Below are 21,355 nucleotides of genomic sequence, written 5' to 3'. Positions count from 1 at the left end.
TCTGAGCTTAGTGAATGAGTGGCTTTTACCAATGGACTACGCACTTTCCTATCGGGTGTTTTTGTGCTGGTTTCCAGGTTGAGTGAGTCTATGCATAGGCCCTTTAAGAGCAAATTTTCTTTTCCCTTAAGTTATGTAGTTTTACGGGGCATATTCCCTGTTAGTTTTCAAAGTCAGGTATTATGAGATCTCTCTTGTGCTGGATCTAAGGGCTAAGGTGCCTAATGTGGAGCTCGAATCCCCCACTCCTCCAGGAAAAGCTCCGTATCTTTGAGATTGCTCCCAATCATGAAGCGCCATGGCTAGGGTGTGGTTTTTTCCTAGCAGGGCTGTATCTCTGCCTCTTCCACCGCTATGTGTGTTGTCCCTTGTTGTAAAGGTTCTTTTTATCCAGTTTACAGATCTCTCTTAGAGGAAATTGTTCCACAGGTAGTTGTGGGTTTGTTGTTTCCATGGAAAGAGGGGAGTTCAGGATGCTCCTACGCCGCCATCCTCCAAATTCTCCTGTGAATGCTATCTTTACAAGGGCCCCTAATCTTATTACCAAGAATAGCTGTAATTAAATGTTGACAATACTTGAATCTGGTTAAAAAGTATAAGTGGTTTTATCATTTGTTTTGGTGTAAAACGTTCCACAACAACAATTAAGGCAATAGCTGTGTTTGTCCTAATTGGCCTGCTTTTATCTCAGGGATAATGGTTTCTATAACAGATTCGATTTCCTTTCTTATAATGGCTGGAAGAAATATTAGAGCTACCCCAGTGGCTCATTCACAGAAAATATATTCATCAGAGATGGGAAATAGGCTTGTTTTTACATACCAACTCTGATCAATCAGTATGGGTGCTGTTTTGAGGTCATACCTGAGCTCAATAAACCTTACCACGATCATTTTGCAGTGTCTGCTATAAGAAGGAATGGCAACACACACGTTGTGTGTTAGCAGCTCTAAACAGGTTTTTGTGGCATGCATTTTATAGTACTCTCACTCATGGTTCTACTTTATGTCCCCACCTTTTCTTTCTTTTCATATATTGTCAATTTATCATGTCTTGCTCTGTTTTAAAGTACCCCTATGAATTGCCTTATATCCTTTCTGGAACAAGACAAGGTATCTAATAAATTAAGGTAAAGTTAGCCAGCAGGAAGGTATGCATATACAAGGCAGCAACTCTGGCAAGAGAAATGGGTTACTGTCATAAATGTGGGAGCCGCCAACAAATAGGTGGTACTAGAAACTATGATAGTAAATAAGAACACCCAAGAAAAGGCTGTACAGTGAAAACTTTAGTAGGATGTGGGCAAAATCCTCAGGGACACTAACACTGAATGGATATATAGTACAGAGGACTAAAAGAAATGCCCAATCACAAAGGGAAAAGAGCTTAGAAGGTGTTGTGTCATAGAAAACAATGACTAAAGGAACTACTGTGGATTTTTTTGTTTTGGTTTGGTTTTTCGATACACCAGAATTAACCAGACTTTTAGGGTGAAGAAAGGTGCAGAATAAAAAGAAATATACCAAAGATAGAATCAAGATAGAAGAATGTTTTGTAAAAGTGAGGTAGTAGAATAGAAGAGAGAATGGGGTCAGGGCCACATGTAGATGGCTTGCACTGGGGAAGGAAGGAACACTTTAATTCTCTGAGATAGGTAGAAGACAGAAGACTGGGTAAAAAGATGACTAGTTTGTAAATAGAAGCACTGAAATTTTATGGAAAGCAGATATGATCTCAGTTTTTTCAAGAAAATAAGAGGAAAAATCTATTGAAAAGAATGGTGATAGGATATAGGCAGGGGCTTGAGGAAAGCAGTAAAAGGTTTAAAGTAATTGTTGAGCGGAATATGAGAACGAGCTGACCATGGGTAAGTAAAAGGACTAAAAGAAAGCACTAAAGACCCAACAGAAATGAGACTGATGTGGTGGTGACATTCTGCAAAAGCCTTCAGCTCCCAAGGTATAAAAGCATTCAAGGGGTTCCAGCCGAAATGGAGTAGTCAATCCTAGTCCACACCAGTCTTCCTTCTTACAAAATCTGGACATAATAAAACAAAAAAACAAACAAAAGACTCTGAAAATTAGAAAGAAGAAGGTGAAGTGGCTAGGAACCTTGAGACTTGAGAAATGACACAATGCTGAATTCCCTACATTTTCTTTTTGACTCTCCTATATCCCAGATGGGGTGTCAGAGAAGCCTGCAACCCAAAAACGTCAAGAGCCACAGACCAAAAAAGCCCCAAGAAAGTTCTGCTCCCTCTTAGCCAAAGGACTGAGAACATGGTGGTCTAGCAGAACACAAAACCTTTTTGGTAATATCCCCTATTCGGTCAAATACCAAAGAAAAATTGCCCCCATTCCACCCATAGTGTCAGTGGGGCTGAGCAGGGAGCTGGACTTCCACCCCACCCATCAACAAAAAGGCAAAACAAAGCAGTGCAAGGTGGTACCAGGCTGGTACTCTACCAAATGGGATACTGCCTGTGGGACCATGGGGGCTAACTTCCACTTGCACCCAGTGGCAACAAAGTGGAATAAAGTGGTGGGAGGCAGTACAAGTCAGCATTCTGTTTTTCCTTCTCCACTCCCTAAGTGTTAGCAGGACTGAGTGAGGAATGGAACTTCTACCCTTACCAGGTAGCAACAAGGCACAAGGAGGTGGAATAAGGTGATGGTGAAGCAGTAATAGTTCAACACTTTGCTCCTGCTGCTCCCCATTGTTAACAGTACTCATTGGAGAGATGAATTTCCACCCCTACTCACCAGCAACGAGAAGAGGCAAGGCAGTACAAGTCAGCATTCTGTTTTTGCTGGGGTGATGTCAGGAGAGACCAGTGGAGAGCTGAACATCTAACCCCATCTGAAACTTTACACTAAACCTAAACATGGTGACTGTCCACAAAAAATGAAGATTAAATTACATGTAGAGTCTCAGAACGTAATACCCAAAATGTTCAGGGTACAGCAGAAAGTCACATGTCAAACTATGAACCAAGAAAATCTCAACTTGAATGAGAACGAGACAATCAGAAGACACAGATGTAGAAATTATCTCACAAGGATTTTAAAGGAGCCATCATAACAATGCTTAGAGATAAATTATAAACACACATGAAACGAACAAAAAACAGAAAGCCTCAGCAAAGAAAAAGAAGACAGAAGACACAGAGAAAACCAAATGGAAATTTTAAAACTGAAAAATAACAGAAATTAAAAAAACTCATTGGATTGGCTCAATGGCAGAATGAATATGACACAGGAAAGCACCAATGAAACTGAAGATAGAAAATACCCAACTTGAACCCAGGAACCCATGTGACAATAACAAAAGAGCCCAAATTTGTATTATCAGAGTCCCAGGAAAAAAAGGAGAAAGAGTATAGGGCTAACAAAATATTTGAAAAAATAACTGCTGAACCAAATTTCACCCATTTGGTGAAACATACATACCTACAAATTGAAGAAGCTGAGTAAACCCTGAAGAGAGTAAACCCAAAGAAATCTGTGCAAAGACACATCATAATCAAACTTCAGAAAACTAAAGACAAAGAAAAATCTTGAAAACAGCTAGAGAGAAACATCACACTACCTGTAGAGGAAAACAGTAGCCAGCCTCTCTTATCCAGGGTTTCATTTTCCACAGTTTTAGTTACCCACAGTCAACTGTGGTCCAGAAGTAGATGATCTTCCTTCTGACATCGTCAGAAGGTCAATAGTAGCCTGACACTACATCACAATGCCTACCAATGCCTACATCATTCACCTCACTTCATCTCATCATGTAGGCACTTTATCATCTCACATCACCACGAGAAGAAGGATGAGAACGGTACAATAACATATTTTGAGAGTGAGAGACCACATTCACATAACTTTTACTACAGTATATTGTTATGATTGTTCTATTTTATTATTAGTTAGTGTTGTTAATCTCTTACTATGCCTAATTTATAAACTGTAAGTATGTATGTATAGGAAAAAACATAGTATATATAGGGTTTGGTACCATCTGTGGTTTCAGGTATCCACTAGGAGTCTTGGAACATATCCTCTGTGGATAAGGGGTGACTACTATGATTCAAACGATTCAAATGACAGTGGATTTCTCATAGAAACCAGGAAGGTCCAAACAAGTGGCACAACATATTTCTAGTGCTGAAAGAAAAATAACTGTAAACCAAGAATTCTATATCTAGCAAATATATCCTTTGAAAATGAAGGTGAAATCAAGATGCTCTCAGATGAATGGAAACTAAGAATTTGTCACCAACAGACTTATCTTAAAAGAATGGCTAAAGAAAGTTCTTAAAACAGAAAGGAAATGATAAAATGAAAAAAGAACAATGAAAAGAGTAAAAATATGGGTAAATATAATCAACTATCCTCAAAGATAACACACTTTCCGGGCCGGCCGGGTGGCGCAAACAGTTAAGTGCGCGCACTCTGCTGCAGCGGCCCGGGGTTCGCCGGTTCGGATCCTGGGCGCGCACCGTCACACTGCTTGGCAACCCATGCTGTGGCAGCATCCCACACAGAAAGGAGGAAGATGGGCATGGATGTTAGCCCAGGGTCAGTCTTCCTCAGCAAAAAGAGGAGGATTGGCAGATGTTAGCTCAGGGCTGATCTTCCTCACAAAAAAATAAAAAAATAAAAATCTTAAAAAAAAAAAGAATGCTGGGGATCCAGCATCTATTAAAAAAAAAATAACACACTTTCAGGGGCCAGCCCAGTGGTGCAAGTGGTTAAGTACGCACGTTCCGCTGCAGCGGCCCGGGGTTTGCCAGTTCGGATCCCGGGCGCACACTGATGCACCGCTTGTCAGGCCATGCTGTGGTGGCATCCCATATAAAGCAGAGGAAGATGGGCATGGATGTTAGCCCAGGGCCAGTCTTCCTCAGCAAAAAAAGAGGAGGATTGGCAGATGTTAGCTCAGGGCTGATCTTCCTCACAAAAAGAAAAAAAATAACACACTTTCAAAGCTGAACTCCTCCAAGTTCTCTGCACTTGGATCCAATAAGAAAGGAATGATGAGTCTGTGGTTCTTGATTGGGTCTCAAAGCAAGTCCATACATGGATTTCCTACACAGAGGAAGGCAGTAGAGATGTTATCACCATGTTATAAAAAGACATAATAATGTCCTTAAATTAATAAATATAATGTTTGGTCACACTTTTGAGAAAAATCAACTATATATGTCATTTATAAAAGTTATTTACACATAGAAATAAAACCTTAAAAAAAAGAAAATGGGGGAAAAAATTTTTTAAATGCATATAAAGCAGGTCATAAAACATATCTAGAATTGAGGTTTGCCTCAAGAGGTTAAAAAGAAGAATAAGAGTAAAAGGGAATACAGGGTAGTCTGGATGTTCTATGTTAGGGTACAAGACTGAGTAAGGAAGGAAGAGAAGCTAGGAGGTTGCCGATAGACTGGGGCAAAAAGGGAGACAGTGGACAAAATATATTGGAGATTTAAGAGAAGTTATAGTAAAACAAGAAAACAGGAAGTTCTGTCCAGATAAAAATACACTGGATTGGATTCTATTTCTTTTGTAAAATAAAAATTACAGGGAATCATGAAATCCTGGTTTTAGAAGGTAAGTGAAATTGCCTGAAGGTATAGGTCTCAAGTTGTTAAGGAGGTCCAGAAAATGCAATGTTAGGTTGTTCAATGGGTGATCAATGTGACCACTAACATCTCTTAGAAATATATATATTAAGAGCTGGAATAAAAAGAAAAACCTTCAAGCAGCGTTCCAGAGAAATGTACAAGGGGCCATCAATGAGAGATCAGTAGATGAACTCACCAGGGAAATATGGCACTCTTTATTGAAAAGAAAAAAAAAAAAGCCTAAAGACTTCAGCACATAATTGTGGCTAAAATTTAAATGTTCATTCTGATACCATAAAAGCATGCATTCACTCAATTAATATTTGAGTGCCTACTCTGCACCAGGCTCAGTTCTAGGCATTGAGGATACTGTAGCAAATAAGACAGAGAGACTGCCCCCAAGGAGCTTACATTCTATTGGCAGAAGCAGACAATACTAAAGATGAATAAAATAAATGTATAGTATGTTAAGAGAAAATTAAAGCAGAGAAAGGGTTGCATTTTGGAGAAGGCCATGCTGAAAAAGTGTTATTTGAATAAAATAAAGGAGCCATTTACTTCTATTTTAAAATTATTCAGTTTCCTCACAGCAGCACCCACACACAAACACAATTTTTTTCAATGTAACATCAGAACTGCTCTAATTTTAAAACAATGGCTTCTAGAAAAGCCTTTAAGAATTTCATTATAACCTTAAAAAAAACTAAAGAATCTTAAAACAAATGCCTTTGACATAAAATTACCTTCCAAATGTACCAATTAAAAGATATGGTTTATTGGGGCCGGCCTAGTGGCGTAGCAGTTAAGTTCACACACTCCACTTCAGTGGCCCAGGGTTCTCAGATGCAGATCCCGGGCATGGATTGACGCACTGCTTATCAAGCCATGCTCTGGCCAGGTCCCATATAAAATAGAGGAAGATAGGCACGGATGTTAGCCCAGGGCCAGTCTTCCTCAGCAAAAAGAGGAGGACTGGCAACGGATGTTAGCTCAGGGCTAATCTTCCTCACACACACAAAAAAAGATACAGTTTATTGCTGGAGGTGGAAGGATCACCAACACCTCAACACCAGAATTTTCTGTAGTTGAAGGCAGTCTTCAGAATATTTCTATCATTTAATCTGAGTCTCACAACAAAAATGATCTAAAATCAAAATATCTTACGATATTCGTATTCTAGAGTTTTAATACCAAATAAGCTGTTATTCTTATTTCTGATAATTCTAAAACTTTTAAAAGCCATAAAGTGACAGAAATCCATTCAGAGCCCTGGAAATAAGATCCTCTGATAATGGTTCCAGTTTAACTCTGAATACTGCCTTTTCAAGCATAGCCCTTGGGGTCTTGACTTTTTGCCATTTTATATATTTTATACTATGTGTTTTTGTTGTAACTTGCCTAATTCTTTGAGGAGAAAGATCAAAGTTTACATAACCTTTTGGACTAAACTAACTTTCTTATCAATAAAATAATTGTTTTTAGAACTTGAACAACTAAAATACTTAGGTATAAAGTAGGTATAAAGTATTTAACAACAGATACATAGGATCTGTAAGCTCAAAGTAACAAAATGCTGATAAAAGAAATCAAAGAAGACCTAAATAAATGGAGTTCACGGATTAAAAAGACTCAACATAGTAAAGATGTCAATTCTCCACAAATAGATCTACAGATTAATGCAGTTTCAATCAAAATCACAGCAGCGTTTTTTTATATATATAGACAAGCTATTTCTAAAATGTATACGGAAAAGCCAAGATACTCGAATAGCTAAAACAATTTGAAAAAGAAGAATCATACCAATCATACTGCTCAATTTTAAGACCTACTATAAAGATACAGTAATCAAGACAGTGTGGTATTGGTAAACTGATAGATACATAGAACAATGGAACAGAATAAAAAGTCCAGAAACAGACTCACACAAATATGACCAACTCATTTTTTACAAAGGTGCAAAGGAAATTCAGTAGAGAATACAGTCTTTTTAACAAATGGTGTTGGAACAATTAATTGGACGTCCATATGCAGAAAACATGGAACTCAACATAAACCTCACTCCTTACACGAAAACTACATAAAAATAGATCCTAGTCGAAACGTAAAGCACCTAACTATAAAGCTTTCAGAAGAAAATATAAGAGAAAATCTTCAGGACCTAGGGTTAGGCAAAGACTTCTTAGATACAATACCAAAAGCATGATCCATAAAAAAATAAATAAATAAACTGAATTTCACCAAAATTAAAACCTTTTACTCTGCAAAAGACACTTTTAGGAGAATGTAAAGACAACCTACAGACGAGGAAAAATATTTGCAAATGACATCAGACAAGGGATCTGTATCTAGAGTATATTTTTAAATATTTTCAACACTATAGTAAGAAATCAAATTTAAAAATGTGCACAAGACTTGAACAGACACTTCACCAAAGAAGATATATGGACGGCAAGTAATAAACAAATAAAAAGATACTCAACGTCATTATCCATTAGAGAAATTTAAATTAATCACAATGAAACACTACTACAGAACTAAGAGAATGGCTAAAATAGAAAACAATGGCAATATGAGGTCTTAACAACAATGCAGAGCATCTAAAACTCTCATACATTGCTGGTGGGAACAGCCACTATGAAAAACAGTTTGGCAGTTCTTTATAAAGTTACACTATACAATTATAATCTGGGTATTTATTCTAGAGAAATAAAAACATATATTCACACACAAATCTACAAACAAATGTTCATAGCAGCTTTATTTGTAGTAGACAAAATCTGGATACAACCCAGATGTCCTTCAACAGGTAAAAAGATAAACTTGGTACATCTATACAGCAGAATACTGCTCAGCAACAAAAAGGAATGAACTTTAATATATTAATTGACTTGGATGAATCTCAAAGGCACTATGCTGAGAGAAAAAGATGGTCTCAAAAGGTTACATATGGGGGCCGGCCCCATGGCATAGTGGTTAACTCTGACACGTTCCACTTCAGCAGCCCAGGTTCATAGGTTCATACCTAAACCACTTGTCAGCCACGCTGTGGCGGCAACCCATATATAAAGTAGAGGAAGACTGGCATGGATGTTAACTCAAGGCTAATCTTCCTCAGCAAAAAAAAAAAAAAAGGTTACATATGTATACCATTTACATGACATTCTTGAAAAGACAAAACTATAGTGATAGAGAAAAGATCAGCAGTTGCCAAGGGTTAAGCATTAGGGGGAGGATGTGTCTACAAAGTGAAAGCACACAGGATTTTTTTTTGAGTTATGGAACTATGCTGTATCCTAATTGTGGTGATAATTATACTAATCTATACATATGTTAAAATTCATAGGACTGTATACCAAAAAACAGTAAACTGCACTACATGTTAAATTAAAAATTAAATTTTAAAAAGACCTTAATCAACATTCAAGAAGAGCAGGAATTCAGCATAACAATAGTATATTTACTCATAGAGCTCCTTACTACGATTTGATGAAGAAAGGAAATAGGTGGAATAAGACTATTCCCATACTTAAATGATATTTTATGATAGTTCTGAGGATCATCAGAGTATCTGGGACGTTTACTTTCATCTCCCTGATAAAGAATAGATAACTGACGCAATAATGAAAATGATGCCAATTAAATCATTTCTATAGCTATGATGGTTCTATAAAACCAAACAACTTTAAATACACATGCCAGCATAAGGCTAAAACTTGTGAATAATTCATTAGGGGGTGGGGTTCCCATTGATTACCACTTGGGTAGGTATACTTTTTTTTCTAACAGCTTTATTGAGGTACAACTGATGTACAATAAACTACATATATTTAAAATATGTAGCATGATTAGTTTTGATATATGTATACACCTATAAAATCATCACCACAATCAAACTAATGAACATAGTGATCACGTCAAAATATTTGCTCATGCCCCTTTGTAATACATCCCTCCCTTCCCTCCTACTCTGAAACCCCAGAGCATTGATGATCTCCTTTCTGTCATTAAAGATGAGTTTGCATTTTTTTAGAATTTCACATAAATAGAACCATAAAGTATGTACTCTTTGTTTCCTCTGGCTTCTTTCACTTGGCAGAATTATTTTAAGATTCCTTCCTATTATCATGTGTATTAATAGTTAATTCCTTTTTATTGCTGGGTAGTATTCCAGTGGATATACAGCAGGCTGTTTATCCATTCAGCTATTGATGGACATTTGGGTTGTTCCTAGTTTTTGGCTATTACAAATAAAATATCTTTGAATATCTGTGTATAAGTCTTTTTGTGAACAGATGCTTTCGTTTCTCTTGGCTAAACACCTAGGAATAAAATGGCTGGGTCATATGATAGGTATATGTTTAACCTTTTAACAAATTGCCAAACTGTTTTCCAAAGTGGCGGCTCCATTTACACTCCCTTCAGCAATATATCAGAGTTCTAGTTGCTATACATCTTAGCCAATACTTGGTATGGTCAGTCTTTTTACTTTTTGACATTATAGTGGGTGTGTAGTAGTATCTCGTTCTGGTTTTAAATTTGCATTTCCCTAGTGACTAACGATGTTGAGAGCATCTTTTCACATGCTTATTTGCCATCTGGCCATCTAATTTGGTCAACTGCCTATTTAAATATTCACCCATTTCTTTAATTGGGTTGTCTTCTTCATATTGAGTTGTAAGAGTTCTCTGAGATCTGGATATAAATCTTTTGTGGATATATGTTTTGCAAATATTTTCTCCGAATCTGCGGGTGACTTTCATTTTCATAAGTATGTCTTTTGAAAAGCAAAGTTTTAAATTTTGATGAAATCCAAATTTATTGATTTCTTCTTTTATACTTGATGCTTTCTGTGTTCTATTACAGGAAATCTTTACCCAACTCAAAGTCAATAAGATTTTCTCCAGTGTTTTATTCTAGAGTTTCAGAAACTTAGGTTTTACATTTACATCTAATACACATTTAATTTTTATACATTGTGCAAGGAATAAATCAACATATAGGCATCCAACTGTTATAGTATCATTTGTTGAAGACTATCTTTTCCCTCACAGAATTGCCTCGGCACTTCTGTCAAAACGCAGTTGACCACACGGGGGGGCCGGCCCGGTGGCATAGTGGTTAAGTTCGCACGCTCCGCTTCAGTGGCCCAGGGTTCGTGGGTTCAGATCTCGAGCATGGACTTACACACCACTCATCAAGCCAAGCTGTGGCGGTGTCCCATATATAAAATAAAGGAAGACTGGCAACAGAGCTTAGCTCAGGGACCACCTTTCTCACCAAAAAAAAAAAACAGCAGTTGACCATAAATGAATTGGTCTACTTCTATTGTCTCTATTCTGTTCCATTGACCTGTATTATCTAACCTTACACCAACATCACACTGTCTTGATTAACTGCAATTTTATTAAATTTAAAAATTAGGTAGTTTAAGTCCTCCAATTTTATTCTTTTTCAAAATTATTTAGCTATCCCAGACCCTATGTATTTTCACATAAACTACAGAATCTGATTGTGAATTATTGCAAAAAAAAAAAAAAAAGCCTAGAAGCATTTTTGTTGAAAATGTATTGCATCTATAGACCCACTGGAGAAGAACTCATACCCACACAACACTGAGTATTCCAGTCCATGAACATGGTGCACCTCTCCATTTACTTATGACCTCTTTAATTTCTCTCAACAATATTTTGTAGGTATCAGTGTATAGGTGTTGCACATCTTTTGTTAAATTTATCCCTTTTAATTCCTTTTTTTTTTTTTGTGAGGAGGATTGGCCCTGAGCTAACATCTGCCAATCCTCCTTTTTTTGCTGAGGAAGACTGGCCCTGGGCTAACATCCATGCCCATCTTCCTCCACTTTATATGGGACGCCGCCACAGCATAGCTCGACAAGTGGTGCGTCAGTGCGTGCCCGGGATTCGAACCAGCGAACCCCGGGCCACCACAGCAGAGCGCACGCACTTAACGGCTTGTGCCACCAGGCCGGCCCCAAAAATTCCGCATTTTTGATATTTTCATAATTTTTTATTTCAATTTCCTATTGTTTGTTGCTAGTATATAGAAAATTAATTATTATGCTGATTTTGTATCCTGCAACCTTGCTAAACTTACTTGTTAGTTCTAGCTCTTATGTACATTCCTAAAGATTTTCTACATAATTAATCACATCACCTGCAAATAAAGACAGCTTTACTTTTTTTTTCTTTTTTGGTAAGGAAGATCAGCCCTGAGCTAACATCCATGCTAATCCTCCTCTTTTTGCCGAGGAAGACCAGCCCTAAGCTAACATCTATTGCCAATCCTGCTCATTTTTTTGCCTTTTGCTCCCCCAAAGGCCCAGTAGATAGTTGTATGTCACAGTTGCACATTCTTCTAGTTGCTGTATGTGGGACGCCGACTCAGCATGGCCAGACAAGCAGTGTGTCAGCGCACACCCAGGATCCGAAGCTGGGCCGCCAGTAGCGGAGCACGCGCACTTAACCACTAAGACATGGGGCCAGCCCCCACAGCTTTACTTCTTTATTTTCAAACTGTATGCCTTTTATTTCTTTTTGTTGCCTTATTACACTGGCTAGAACTGGGATCACCAAACTATGGCCTGCATGCCAATTCCATCCCACTGCTTATTTTTGTACAGCCTGCAAGCCAAGAGTGGTTTTCACATTTTTAAATGTTCAAAAGAAAACTATTTTGTATCAATATTATTTCATAATACACGAAAATTACATGAAATTCAAATTTCAATGTCCATAAATAAAGGTTTATTGGAAGACAGCCACCCATTCATTTTGATATTGTCTATGGCTGCTTTCACGCTACAGCAGCAGAGACCATATGGCCCCCAAAGCCTAAAATATTTACCATCTAGCCTTTTATAGAGAATTTTGCTAACCCCTTGGCTAGAACCTCCAGCACAAAGTTAAGCAGAAGTAAGAACAGATATCCTTTCCTTGTTCATACTTAATCCCTCATAATTCACAGGAAGAACGAGTTTAAACCAGGGATAAGAAATACCTATTTGGTTTACACTGAAAGCAGGAACACTTACTCAAGGCTCATTTAACATTTATTTTCGACACATGCATGAAATACTTCCAGATTAATATACGACAAAATCATCTTCACTGTTAATCTTGACTTTAATAAAACTAAGACAACAGCATAATATGTAAAATATATATCACGCCAATTTGTAGAAAGTGTGTAACAGGTGATAAGTATATCAACAGTTTATGATAACACTTAAAAAAGAGGGGGGGGGGAACCAATTTTCTACTAAAAATCTACCACTGCTTTTCATCCAGAGTAATATGTTGAGGAAAACCACTATAAAATCATCACTTATATACTGTAATATATCTATAATGACTGACGTGTTTCAATAAAAAAATAACTTACCCACAATAAAAGGCAGCCATAAGCATACAAGTCAGAACTTGGTGAAGCAGGTTTTCCCATTTTCAATTCAGGTGACATCAAACTCAAGTCACCTACCATCATGTTCACTGAGGCTCGCTGACTCTACAAAAACAATAGGTTAAATATTTTAGTGGCAACACAGTCGACGCGGCCTTCTGTGAAGTACTCTGCATTTAATCAACACAAAAAACAAATTCATTTGAAATATTTCACTCTCTCTTGCTTCCAAATAATTTTACCTAATTTCTGTTATTATAAATTGCTCTTAAAATCAGTCTCATAAAATTAACAGTGACACTTTGGTTACATTTCACATTGTAGACTCAAGCAGATTCAAAGCTAAAAACCACTGATTCTTTAAACATTTGGTACAATTTTTTTCTTTAAATAAATTTCATAACGGCAAGAGGCAGTGCTATTTTCCAATTCTCAAAATTCTAAATAACTTTTTTTTTTGTGGTGAAGAAGACTGGCGCTGAGCTAACATCTGTTACCAATCTTCCTCTTTTTTGCTTGAGGAAGACTATCGCTGAGCTACCATCTGTGCCAATCTTCCTCTATTTTGTATGTAGGAACCCACCACAGCATAGCTTGATGGGCAGTGTTTAGGTCCGTGCCCAGGATCCAAACCCGAGAACCGTGGGGCTGCTGAAGTGGAGCGTGTGAACTTAACCACTATATCCCTACGCCAACTCCCTAAACAACTTTTTAAAAAACTGAAAGTCTACAAAGTACCTTCTTTCCTTACTGACCGTATTTTAAGCACACATTTCTATGTGTCAAAAGATGATCAGTGACAAGAACACGAACCCGGGATTCAGACAGACCTTGGCTACAATTCCCACTCTCCCACTTATTTGCTATGTGACCTTGGGCTTTAACTTCTTTGAGCCTAAATTAATTAATTTGTAAAACGGAAATAATATCTACGTACAGAGTTATTGTAAAGATAAAGGTAATTAGCACAATAATTTCCTAGCACATATCAGTAAGTGTTAATTATCTCTTCTCCTCCTACTATCTTTATCCTTGCTTCTCAGAGTGTGGTCCAAAGACCAGTAGCTACAGCATTACCTGGGAGCTTGTTAGAAATGCAGAAGCTCCATCCCAGAAACGCTGAATAAAAATTTGCATTTTAATAAGATCCCCAGGTGAATCATGTGCAGTATAAAGTCTGAAAAGCAATGGTCTTGACTAAAGACTACTTCTCAAATTTGTCTTCCAAGCTAATAATTTAATCTGAAAGTCACATGAAAAATGGAGCAAAAGGTAAGTTTAACCAATGTTTCAGAGTAAATAATCTTTTTTTTTCTTTTTTTTTTTTGTGAGGAAGATTAGCCCTGAGCTAACATCCAATGCCAATCCTCCTCTTTTTTGCTGAGGAAGATTATTGGCCCTGGGCTAACATCCGTGCCCACCTTCCTCTACTTTATATGGGACGCTGCCACAGCATGGCTTCACAGGCAATGTTTCTGTGCATGCCCGGGATCCAAACCTGCAAACTCCGGGCCTCCGAAGCAGAGCGCGCACGCTTAACCACTGTGCCACCGGGCCCGCCCCGCAACGTAAATAATTTTAAATGAAGATTAAAACAATGTTTTGGGGGATAATAACAGCTGACAAATTAGTATAAAAGAGGAAGAATAAGTCTTGAAATAGTCATGATATCTATAGTTGTACAAATGGCATGCTCAAAAGGAAACTAACCAGGATCCCTAAGAGTTGAGAATGTTTTAAAACTCATAATTTAGTTATTTTTCTTAGGAGACTATCTTAATTTTCAGATAAATTAATATGATAAAATAAATGTCTCAGCAAATCTACTTTGTATAAATCCTTCATAATTCAACATTTCATTACAGTTTTACATTTTCATTTTCTCATCTTTTTGAGGTACCATATGAAAACCACTGAGACTAGATATACACAAGTGGCATTAGCCTATGACTCGTAGATGACGAAAGTATAAAGCATTACAACTTATATTAGTCAAAAGGGAACTGCTCAGACAATAAAACGTTAGCAAGAATGTAGAGAAATTGGAATCCTCATACACTGCTGATGAAAACATAAAATGGTACAACCACTTTGGAAAACAGTTTGGTTCCTCAAAAAGTGAAACAGAATTATTATATAACCCAACAATTCCACTCCCAAGAGAAAACATATGTCTACACAAAAACTTGTACACTAATGGTCATAGCAGCATTATTCACAATAATCAAAAAATGGAAACCACTCAAGTGTCCATCAACAGATGAATGTAAAAACAAAATACGGTACATCCATACAATGAAATATTTGGGCATTTTTAAAAAGGAATGAAGTTCAGATGCATGCTACATAGATGAACGTTGAAAATTATGCTAAGTGAAATAAGCCAATCACAAAAGGCCACATATTGTATGATTTCATTTACAGGAAATGCCCAGATTAGGCAAATCCATAGAGACACAAAGTGGATTAGTGGTTTCCAAGGGGCTGAGTAGAGGAAGAAATGGGGAGTAAATCGGTATGGGGTTGCTTTCTAGTTTTTAATATTAAAAACTACTATTGAATTATACACATCATGATATGTGAATTATATCTCAATAAAGCTATTTTAAAAAAAAGAATTGCTCCCTTGTGATCATGTATATTTTGAGACTGCTCATTCTACCAAAAAGGAAAAAAAAGATCACAATACGCTCTTTAACAGCCTCATGTTTGCTATCTCTACAAACTGCCTGTTCTGAGGTAATACAGCACCAAATTAACAGCCAACACAGTTGAACTAGCACTTAAACTAAATAGAAAAGTCCAAGTTCCCAGGTGTCTGAAAATGCTCATTCATCAAAAAATAGCAAAGTACATATATCTAAATTTAACCTACTGGAGGGGAGGGTACCAGCAGAAGGGGAGAGAGGAGATGGCCACCTAGTTTTCCTTGTGTATTTCCTAGTAATTAAATGTTTCTTGATAATGATTAAATAATTAATTAATGATTGTTATCAATGCCATTGACTGTAATGTCAGGTTGCTCCTAAGACTTATGGTTAAAAAACATAATGCACAAATTTAGTAACTCTTGTTCCAGCACCTAGCTGATAACAGAGAATTGCTTACACTACATGACACACCTTAACTGAAGGCAAAGACCTTATAATAAATTACCATATCATGTAAAAGTGCTGAACTACTGCCTAATAATATTAAATGAAGTCTAGAACCTATTTGTAAAACCACAAAATTTTACCACAGATTTGGTGAAGTCAAAATCTCCAACAATTCCTTGTTCACGGTTTAAAGCAAATACATTGTTCTGATGAAGTGATCCATGAATTATGTCAGCCTTGTGCAACGTATGCAGGCCCTGGGCAACACCTTTCATGACCTTTAAAGCTTCCTATAGATAAGTACACACAAAAGAAATCAGGAAGTAGGCAAATCATTTTAATACCTGAACCTTTTCTTTAATTAAAAGACTTTTCAAAAAGTGAGTAAAACTTCATCCAAATGAATCTTTAATAAGAATAGAGCATAGAGAAAGAATTAAAGGTCAGAAGCCCTGACTACGTTAACTGGTGACATATATGACTTAGAGACTGTAGTCTCTAAGAAGACTTAGATTACAAATAATGACCACATACAGCACTGAAACAGTGTTACTGGTAAGAAGAATCAGAGCGTCTTTTATTGTTATTACTAATTCAAATTTACAAAAGAAATTAAAGCTGTCACTTAAGCACTTATAATACCAAGCGCTAGACTATGTAATTTACATACACCATAGCTTAACAGTTATAAGCATGGGCTTTGGTACCAAAAAGACCTAATTTCAAGTCCCAACTCTGCCTCTGGCTAAGGAACCCCGTGCAAGTCACCTAACCTCTGTAAGCCTCATTTTTCTCCTCTGTATATAAGAGGATAACATATCATAGGGTTGACGTCACAACTAAATACAATAAAATGAGTCAAAATTTTACATAGTATAAAGAATATAGTATGCCCTCAATAAACATCAGGTGTTATTTTCTCACTTAATATCTCTATGGAAATACTGTTTTTTACTTACTTCTGAAGTTAAAGGCATACTGACTTGAATAGCACTCAGGTTTGCTCTAGGATAGTACGGGACCATCAGATAAGCCATAGGATCGGACTAAGAAGCAAAACAGAGAATGAGACTCAAAGTGAAAAATTCCTCAATACATTTTAGATTGTATAGGATAACTTTTCTTTTTTATTTTTTCAGTGAGAAAGATTGGCCCTGAGCTAACATCTGCTGCCAATCTTCCTCTTTTTGCTTGAGGAAGATTGTCGCTGAGTAACATCTGTGCCAATCTTCCTCTATTCTGTATGTGGGAAGTCGCCACAGAGTGGCCTGATGAGCAGTGTGTAGGTCCACGCCCAGGATCCAAACTCGTGAACCCCGGGCCACCAAAGCAGAGCTTACAAACTTAACCACTACGCCACCGGGCCAGCCCCTGGGATAACTTTTTCTTTATGTTAAAAGGGATGAGGGGCCGGCCCCGTGGCTTGGCGGTTGGATGCGCGTGCTCCGCTGCTGGCAGCCCGGGTTCGGATCCCGGGTGCACACCGACGCACCGCTTCTCCGGCCATGCTGAGGCCACGTCCCACATACAGCAACTGGAGGGCTGTGCAGCTATGACATGCAGCTATCTACTGGGGCTTTGGGGAAAATAAATAAATAAATAAATAAAGGGATGAGTTACTTCTCTAAAACTTGGAGCTAAAACTTATTTTAAATAAAATGTTTTCTGTAAGAGATTAGCATAAGAACTTTACCTTACACAAAAATAAGAATATTAATGGTAGTAACCCAGACTCTTCTTTAGCTTCTCTCCAAGCTCGGTGATAGGCGGCTGCTCTCTGAATCACCCTGGCTTCTGTGTCAACATCCACAGAATACCCCTGTACCAAAAAAAGATGCATTGGTAATTCCAAGATTAAAAATCCCACTCTAATTATACATCATTCCAATTTAAACATAATGATTTTTATATACATTAAATTATATCTACTTTTATTTTTTAATTGTGTAAGTACCTTTTCCATCTGCTTTGAATGCTATAACTTACACAGGAGAGAACAATTCTACCCATAGCTTAATAAACATTCTACAACAGGAAACTACTAAGGCCAAAATAATAATCCTATTATCATGATTAACAGTTTCCCAGATTAATGAAAAGAAGAAATAAAAGAATAGAAGACTGTGTTGGCAAAACAGTTGAGATTTCAAATAGAAATGTAAGAAAAACAAGAATTTTAAAAGGTTATTGGATAGAACGTAATAAGATAAGGTCACCTGAAGAAAGGAAAACAAGTATATCCTATTAAAGACATACATTATTTAGGGAAATGAGGGAAACTTTAAATTCAAAATTAAATCTGGCCACAAACTGGAAGCATAATCATCATGCCAGTCAACTCTTATAAAACAGTGGGTTTTCACTCTCCTGAAAAGTAACACCACCACTCCCCTTTCTATTTCTGAATCAACTACAAGTCAGAAGAACTTAAACTTACCTTTAAAAGAATTATCTGCCCATGAACCTCAGAACATACCAAAGGACGCTTGCTGCTAAGTTCCTTCATGGGCTCAGCGTCAAGAATATCCCGCTCCAAGCTCATAGTAAGAAGACCATCAGAGTTCTAGGCACAAGTTTTTGTTACAGTTGAAGAATCCAAACAATCCCAGAACTTTATTTATTTATTTTTTGTGAGGAAGATAAGCCCTGAACTAACATCCGATGCCAATCCTCCTCTTTTTGCTGAGGAAGATTGGCCCTGGGCTAACATTCATGCCCATCTTCCTCTACTTTATACGGGACACTGCCACGGCATGGCTTCAGAAGCGGTGCATCAGTGCGTGCCTGGGATCTGAACCCGCGAGCCCCGGGCCACCAAAGCTGAGTGTGCGCACTTAACGGCTATGCCACCGGGCCGGCCCCTTATCCTAGCACTATTAAATCATCAACATAATTAGTTACATACTATTAGATGAATTGGACATCATCAAGCCTACTGGAAAAACCAATAAAATTAAAATATTTAAAGTTTCATAACTTTTTCTAGTTCCTAGCTCTTGAACTCCTCCCACTCGAAGTGTAATCACCATACATTTAATCACTGCTACAGTTCTAGAACAAATTCTGAAGATGACTAGGATTAACCAGACATGCTTCCAAGGAACCTTAATATTACTTGGAAAACTTCATGTGTTTCCTAAAAATATTAAAATGATGACAAATAAAAAGGAGGTTGCAGAATGGGAATGAGAAGTCTAAAAATTATGACTACCATGAAGCAATTCTAATACCTCTGCCTCTGTTTGAAGTGGAATCCTCAAAAGTGAAAATGGCTTTCAAATATTTTAATGGTACTAGATATTTCTGCCTTTTAAAAGAAATCATTTTTTGCACTAAAACCTGACTATCAACATTTTAGATCAAGCTAAGTTTTATGGTGGTGTAGTTTTAGTAAGAGGGGCTGTTAAATTGTTTTCTGGCTCTTTATTTTTTAAGTGTTGTCAGTATATTTAAGTAATCCACAATATATAATCAACCTACAGGGGTTTCCTAAGCATACATTCCAGTTAAACATCTTAAATTAAAGGCGTCCATAAGCCATGATTCAAACCTTTTATCATCTTCCACAATAAAATACATTAGCATATTTTTTAAAATTAATTTCAAGTCCCATATAGCACCACAAATTCACTCAGCCATCCTACATGAAAGAGTCTCTAATCTAGAGTTAAATAATTGCAAAGAAAACCCCATATTATCTTAAAGTCTAGTCTGGGAAGATTTTACAGTAATTGCTGTAACAATTTAAGGGACTTGAATCTTACATATTTATGAGCTCATAAGTCTATGTGAACATTTCTTTCTGTACTAGATTTAATATATTATCATGAACTTGATAATCTTAAAACATAAATATCTCAATCTAATCCCTCATACCTAGCAGGCAATATAAAACACAGAGCTAACAGATTCTGCCCTGAGAGTCAGAATTTACCAATCTTGCTCTATACTACCCTTCTGTCTAATACACTGATCTTCCTGGCTTGAATCCTGCCTGCCTAGAAAACTACTCATGTCAACATCTCTACTTTAACCAACTTCTCCAGAACTTTTTCCCAGCCTGCTTTAACTTAAAAGATACATTCTACTTAAATTCCTCACGACTAGCAATGTACTGCTTTTGTTCTAACTCTTGGAACAGCTAAAACTGCTTTATCATTTCAAAAAATAAATACCTGTAATTCAAATAAATGCTATGCAATGTATTGAATGGGTATGAGGAAAACAGAACACAGAGAAAAACATGCAAATTAATACAAAAATTAAAACACACTATGTCAGTACTAAAGATAGTCTTGAGAAAAAGTTCTAATAATACTCAGAAACTACTCATCAGGAACATTTTTATAGTAAGGATATTATAAATTTAACACTGACATACAATTTTAACATCATCACTTTTCCACACTCTCTGCAGAGTAGTAATTCTCAGGGGAAACAAAGCTTACCATGTACTTAAGTAATCCTATTTCAGGATGAAGCAGAGGCAGCTCAGGGAACCATTTCTGTACCAAGTTATTCAGCTTCTCCTAAATTTTAAAAATATATTTTTATTGCAGATCAATATACGTTCAATTGTGACAGGCTGGACTTCAGGAAAAAATAACATACCAGTATCTCCCTTATTATATATCTAACAAGACATATAATCTAATGAGATATATAACAAGATAAATAATCACTGATTTTGTCTTCTACTACAAGAAATATCAAATGAAAACCAAGAGTCATCTTGAATCTAAATTACCACCTTACTAAGAAAAACTAAATTACCAATTTTAAGCTTGGTATACATATATAAGCATAAAATCTTGCCTAAGAAGGTCAAAGTCCACACTCACTTCCAACCTAAATTGAAAAAGTGTGATGATACACCAATTTTAATCGTCAAATTGACATTATTCCTCAAAATATTAAGAACACAGTGACATTTTAAAATAACGGTTATTTCATCTAGGAAGGAAAAAATCATAAAATCCTTGAAAGAAAAAATAAATATGTAGCTTTACAAACGCCACTTCGAAGCAAATGTGAAAACTGAAGATCCTAGAAAAGTCATTTATCATGTTTATTAAGTAAAACTTCTAGCCACTTGTCAAGTCACTTACTGCAAGATAGCTATTTTATCCAAGATTCATAAGGTGAATAATGAAGTACACACAATCAGATGAGTTTGCTAAATAAAGCTTAACACTTAAAATGTCTATTATTCTCATAGTATTGTTATTTT

The 21,355-nt window shown here is 36.7% G+C and overlaps 1 protein-coding gene across 1 annotated transcript in view; it reads right to left on the bottom strand.

Moving 5' to 3' along the window:
- Positions 1 to 21,355, bottom strand: part of STK31 (serine/threonine kinase 31) — a 118,162-nt gene that overhangs the window by 40,511 nt on the left and 56,296 nt on the right. The window contains exons 17-22 of the mRNA XM_058527276.1: positions 20,574 to 20,654; positions 18,563 to 18,688; positions 17,819 to 17,944; positions 17,085 to 17,171; positions 16,266 to 16,415; positions 13,010 to 13,132 (exon numbers count right to left, since the gene is read on the bottom strand). Coding sequence (XP_058383259.1) covers positions 13,010 to 13,132; positions 16,266 to 16,415; positions 17,085 to 17,171; positions 17,819 to 17,944; positions 18,563 to 18,688; positions 20,574 to 20,654 — 693 coding nt within the window. The remainder of the gene's footprint in view (positions 1 to 13,009; positions 13,133 to 16,265; positions 16,416 to 17,084; positions 17,172 to 17,818; positions 17,945 to 18,562; positions 18,689 to 20,573; positions 20,655 to 21,355) is intronic.

Source organism: Diceros bicornis, chromosome 3 (genome assembly GCF_020826845.1).
Source record: "Diceros bicornis minor isolate mBicDic1 chromosome 3, mDicBic1.mat.cur, whole genome shotgun sequence".
NCBI lineage: Eukaryota > Metazoa > Chordata > Mammalia > Perissodactyla > Rhinocerotidae > Diceros > Diceros bicornis.
The sequence above is the reverse complement of the archived record's forward strand: the minus strand, read 5'-3'. Positions and strand labels throughout refer to the sequence as shown.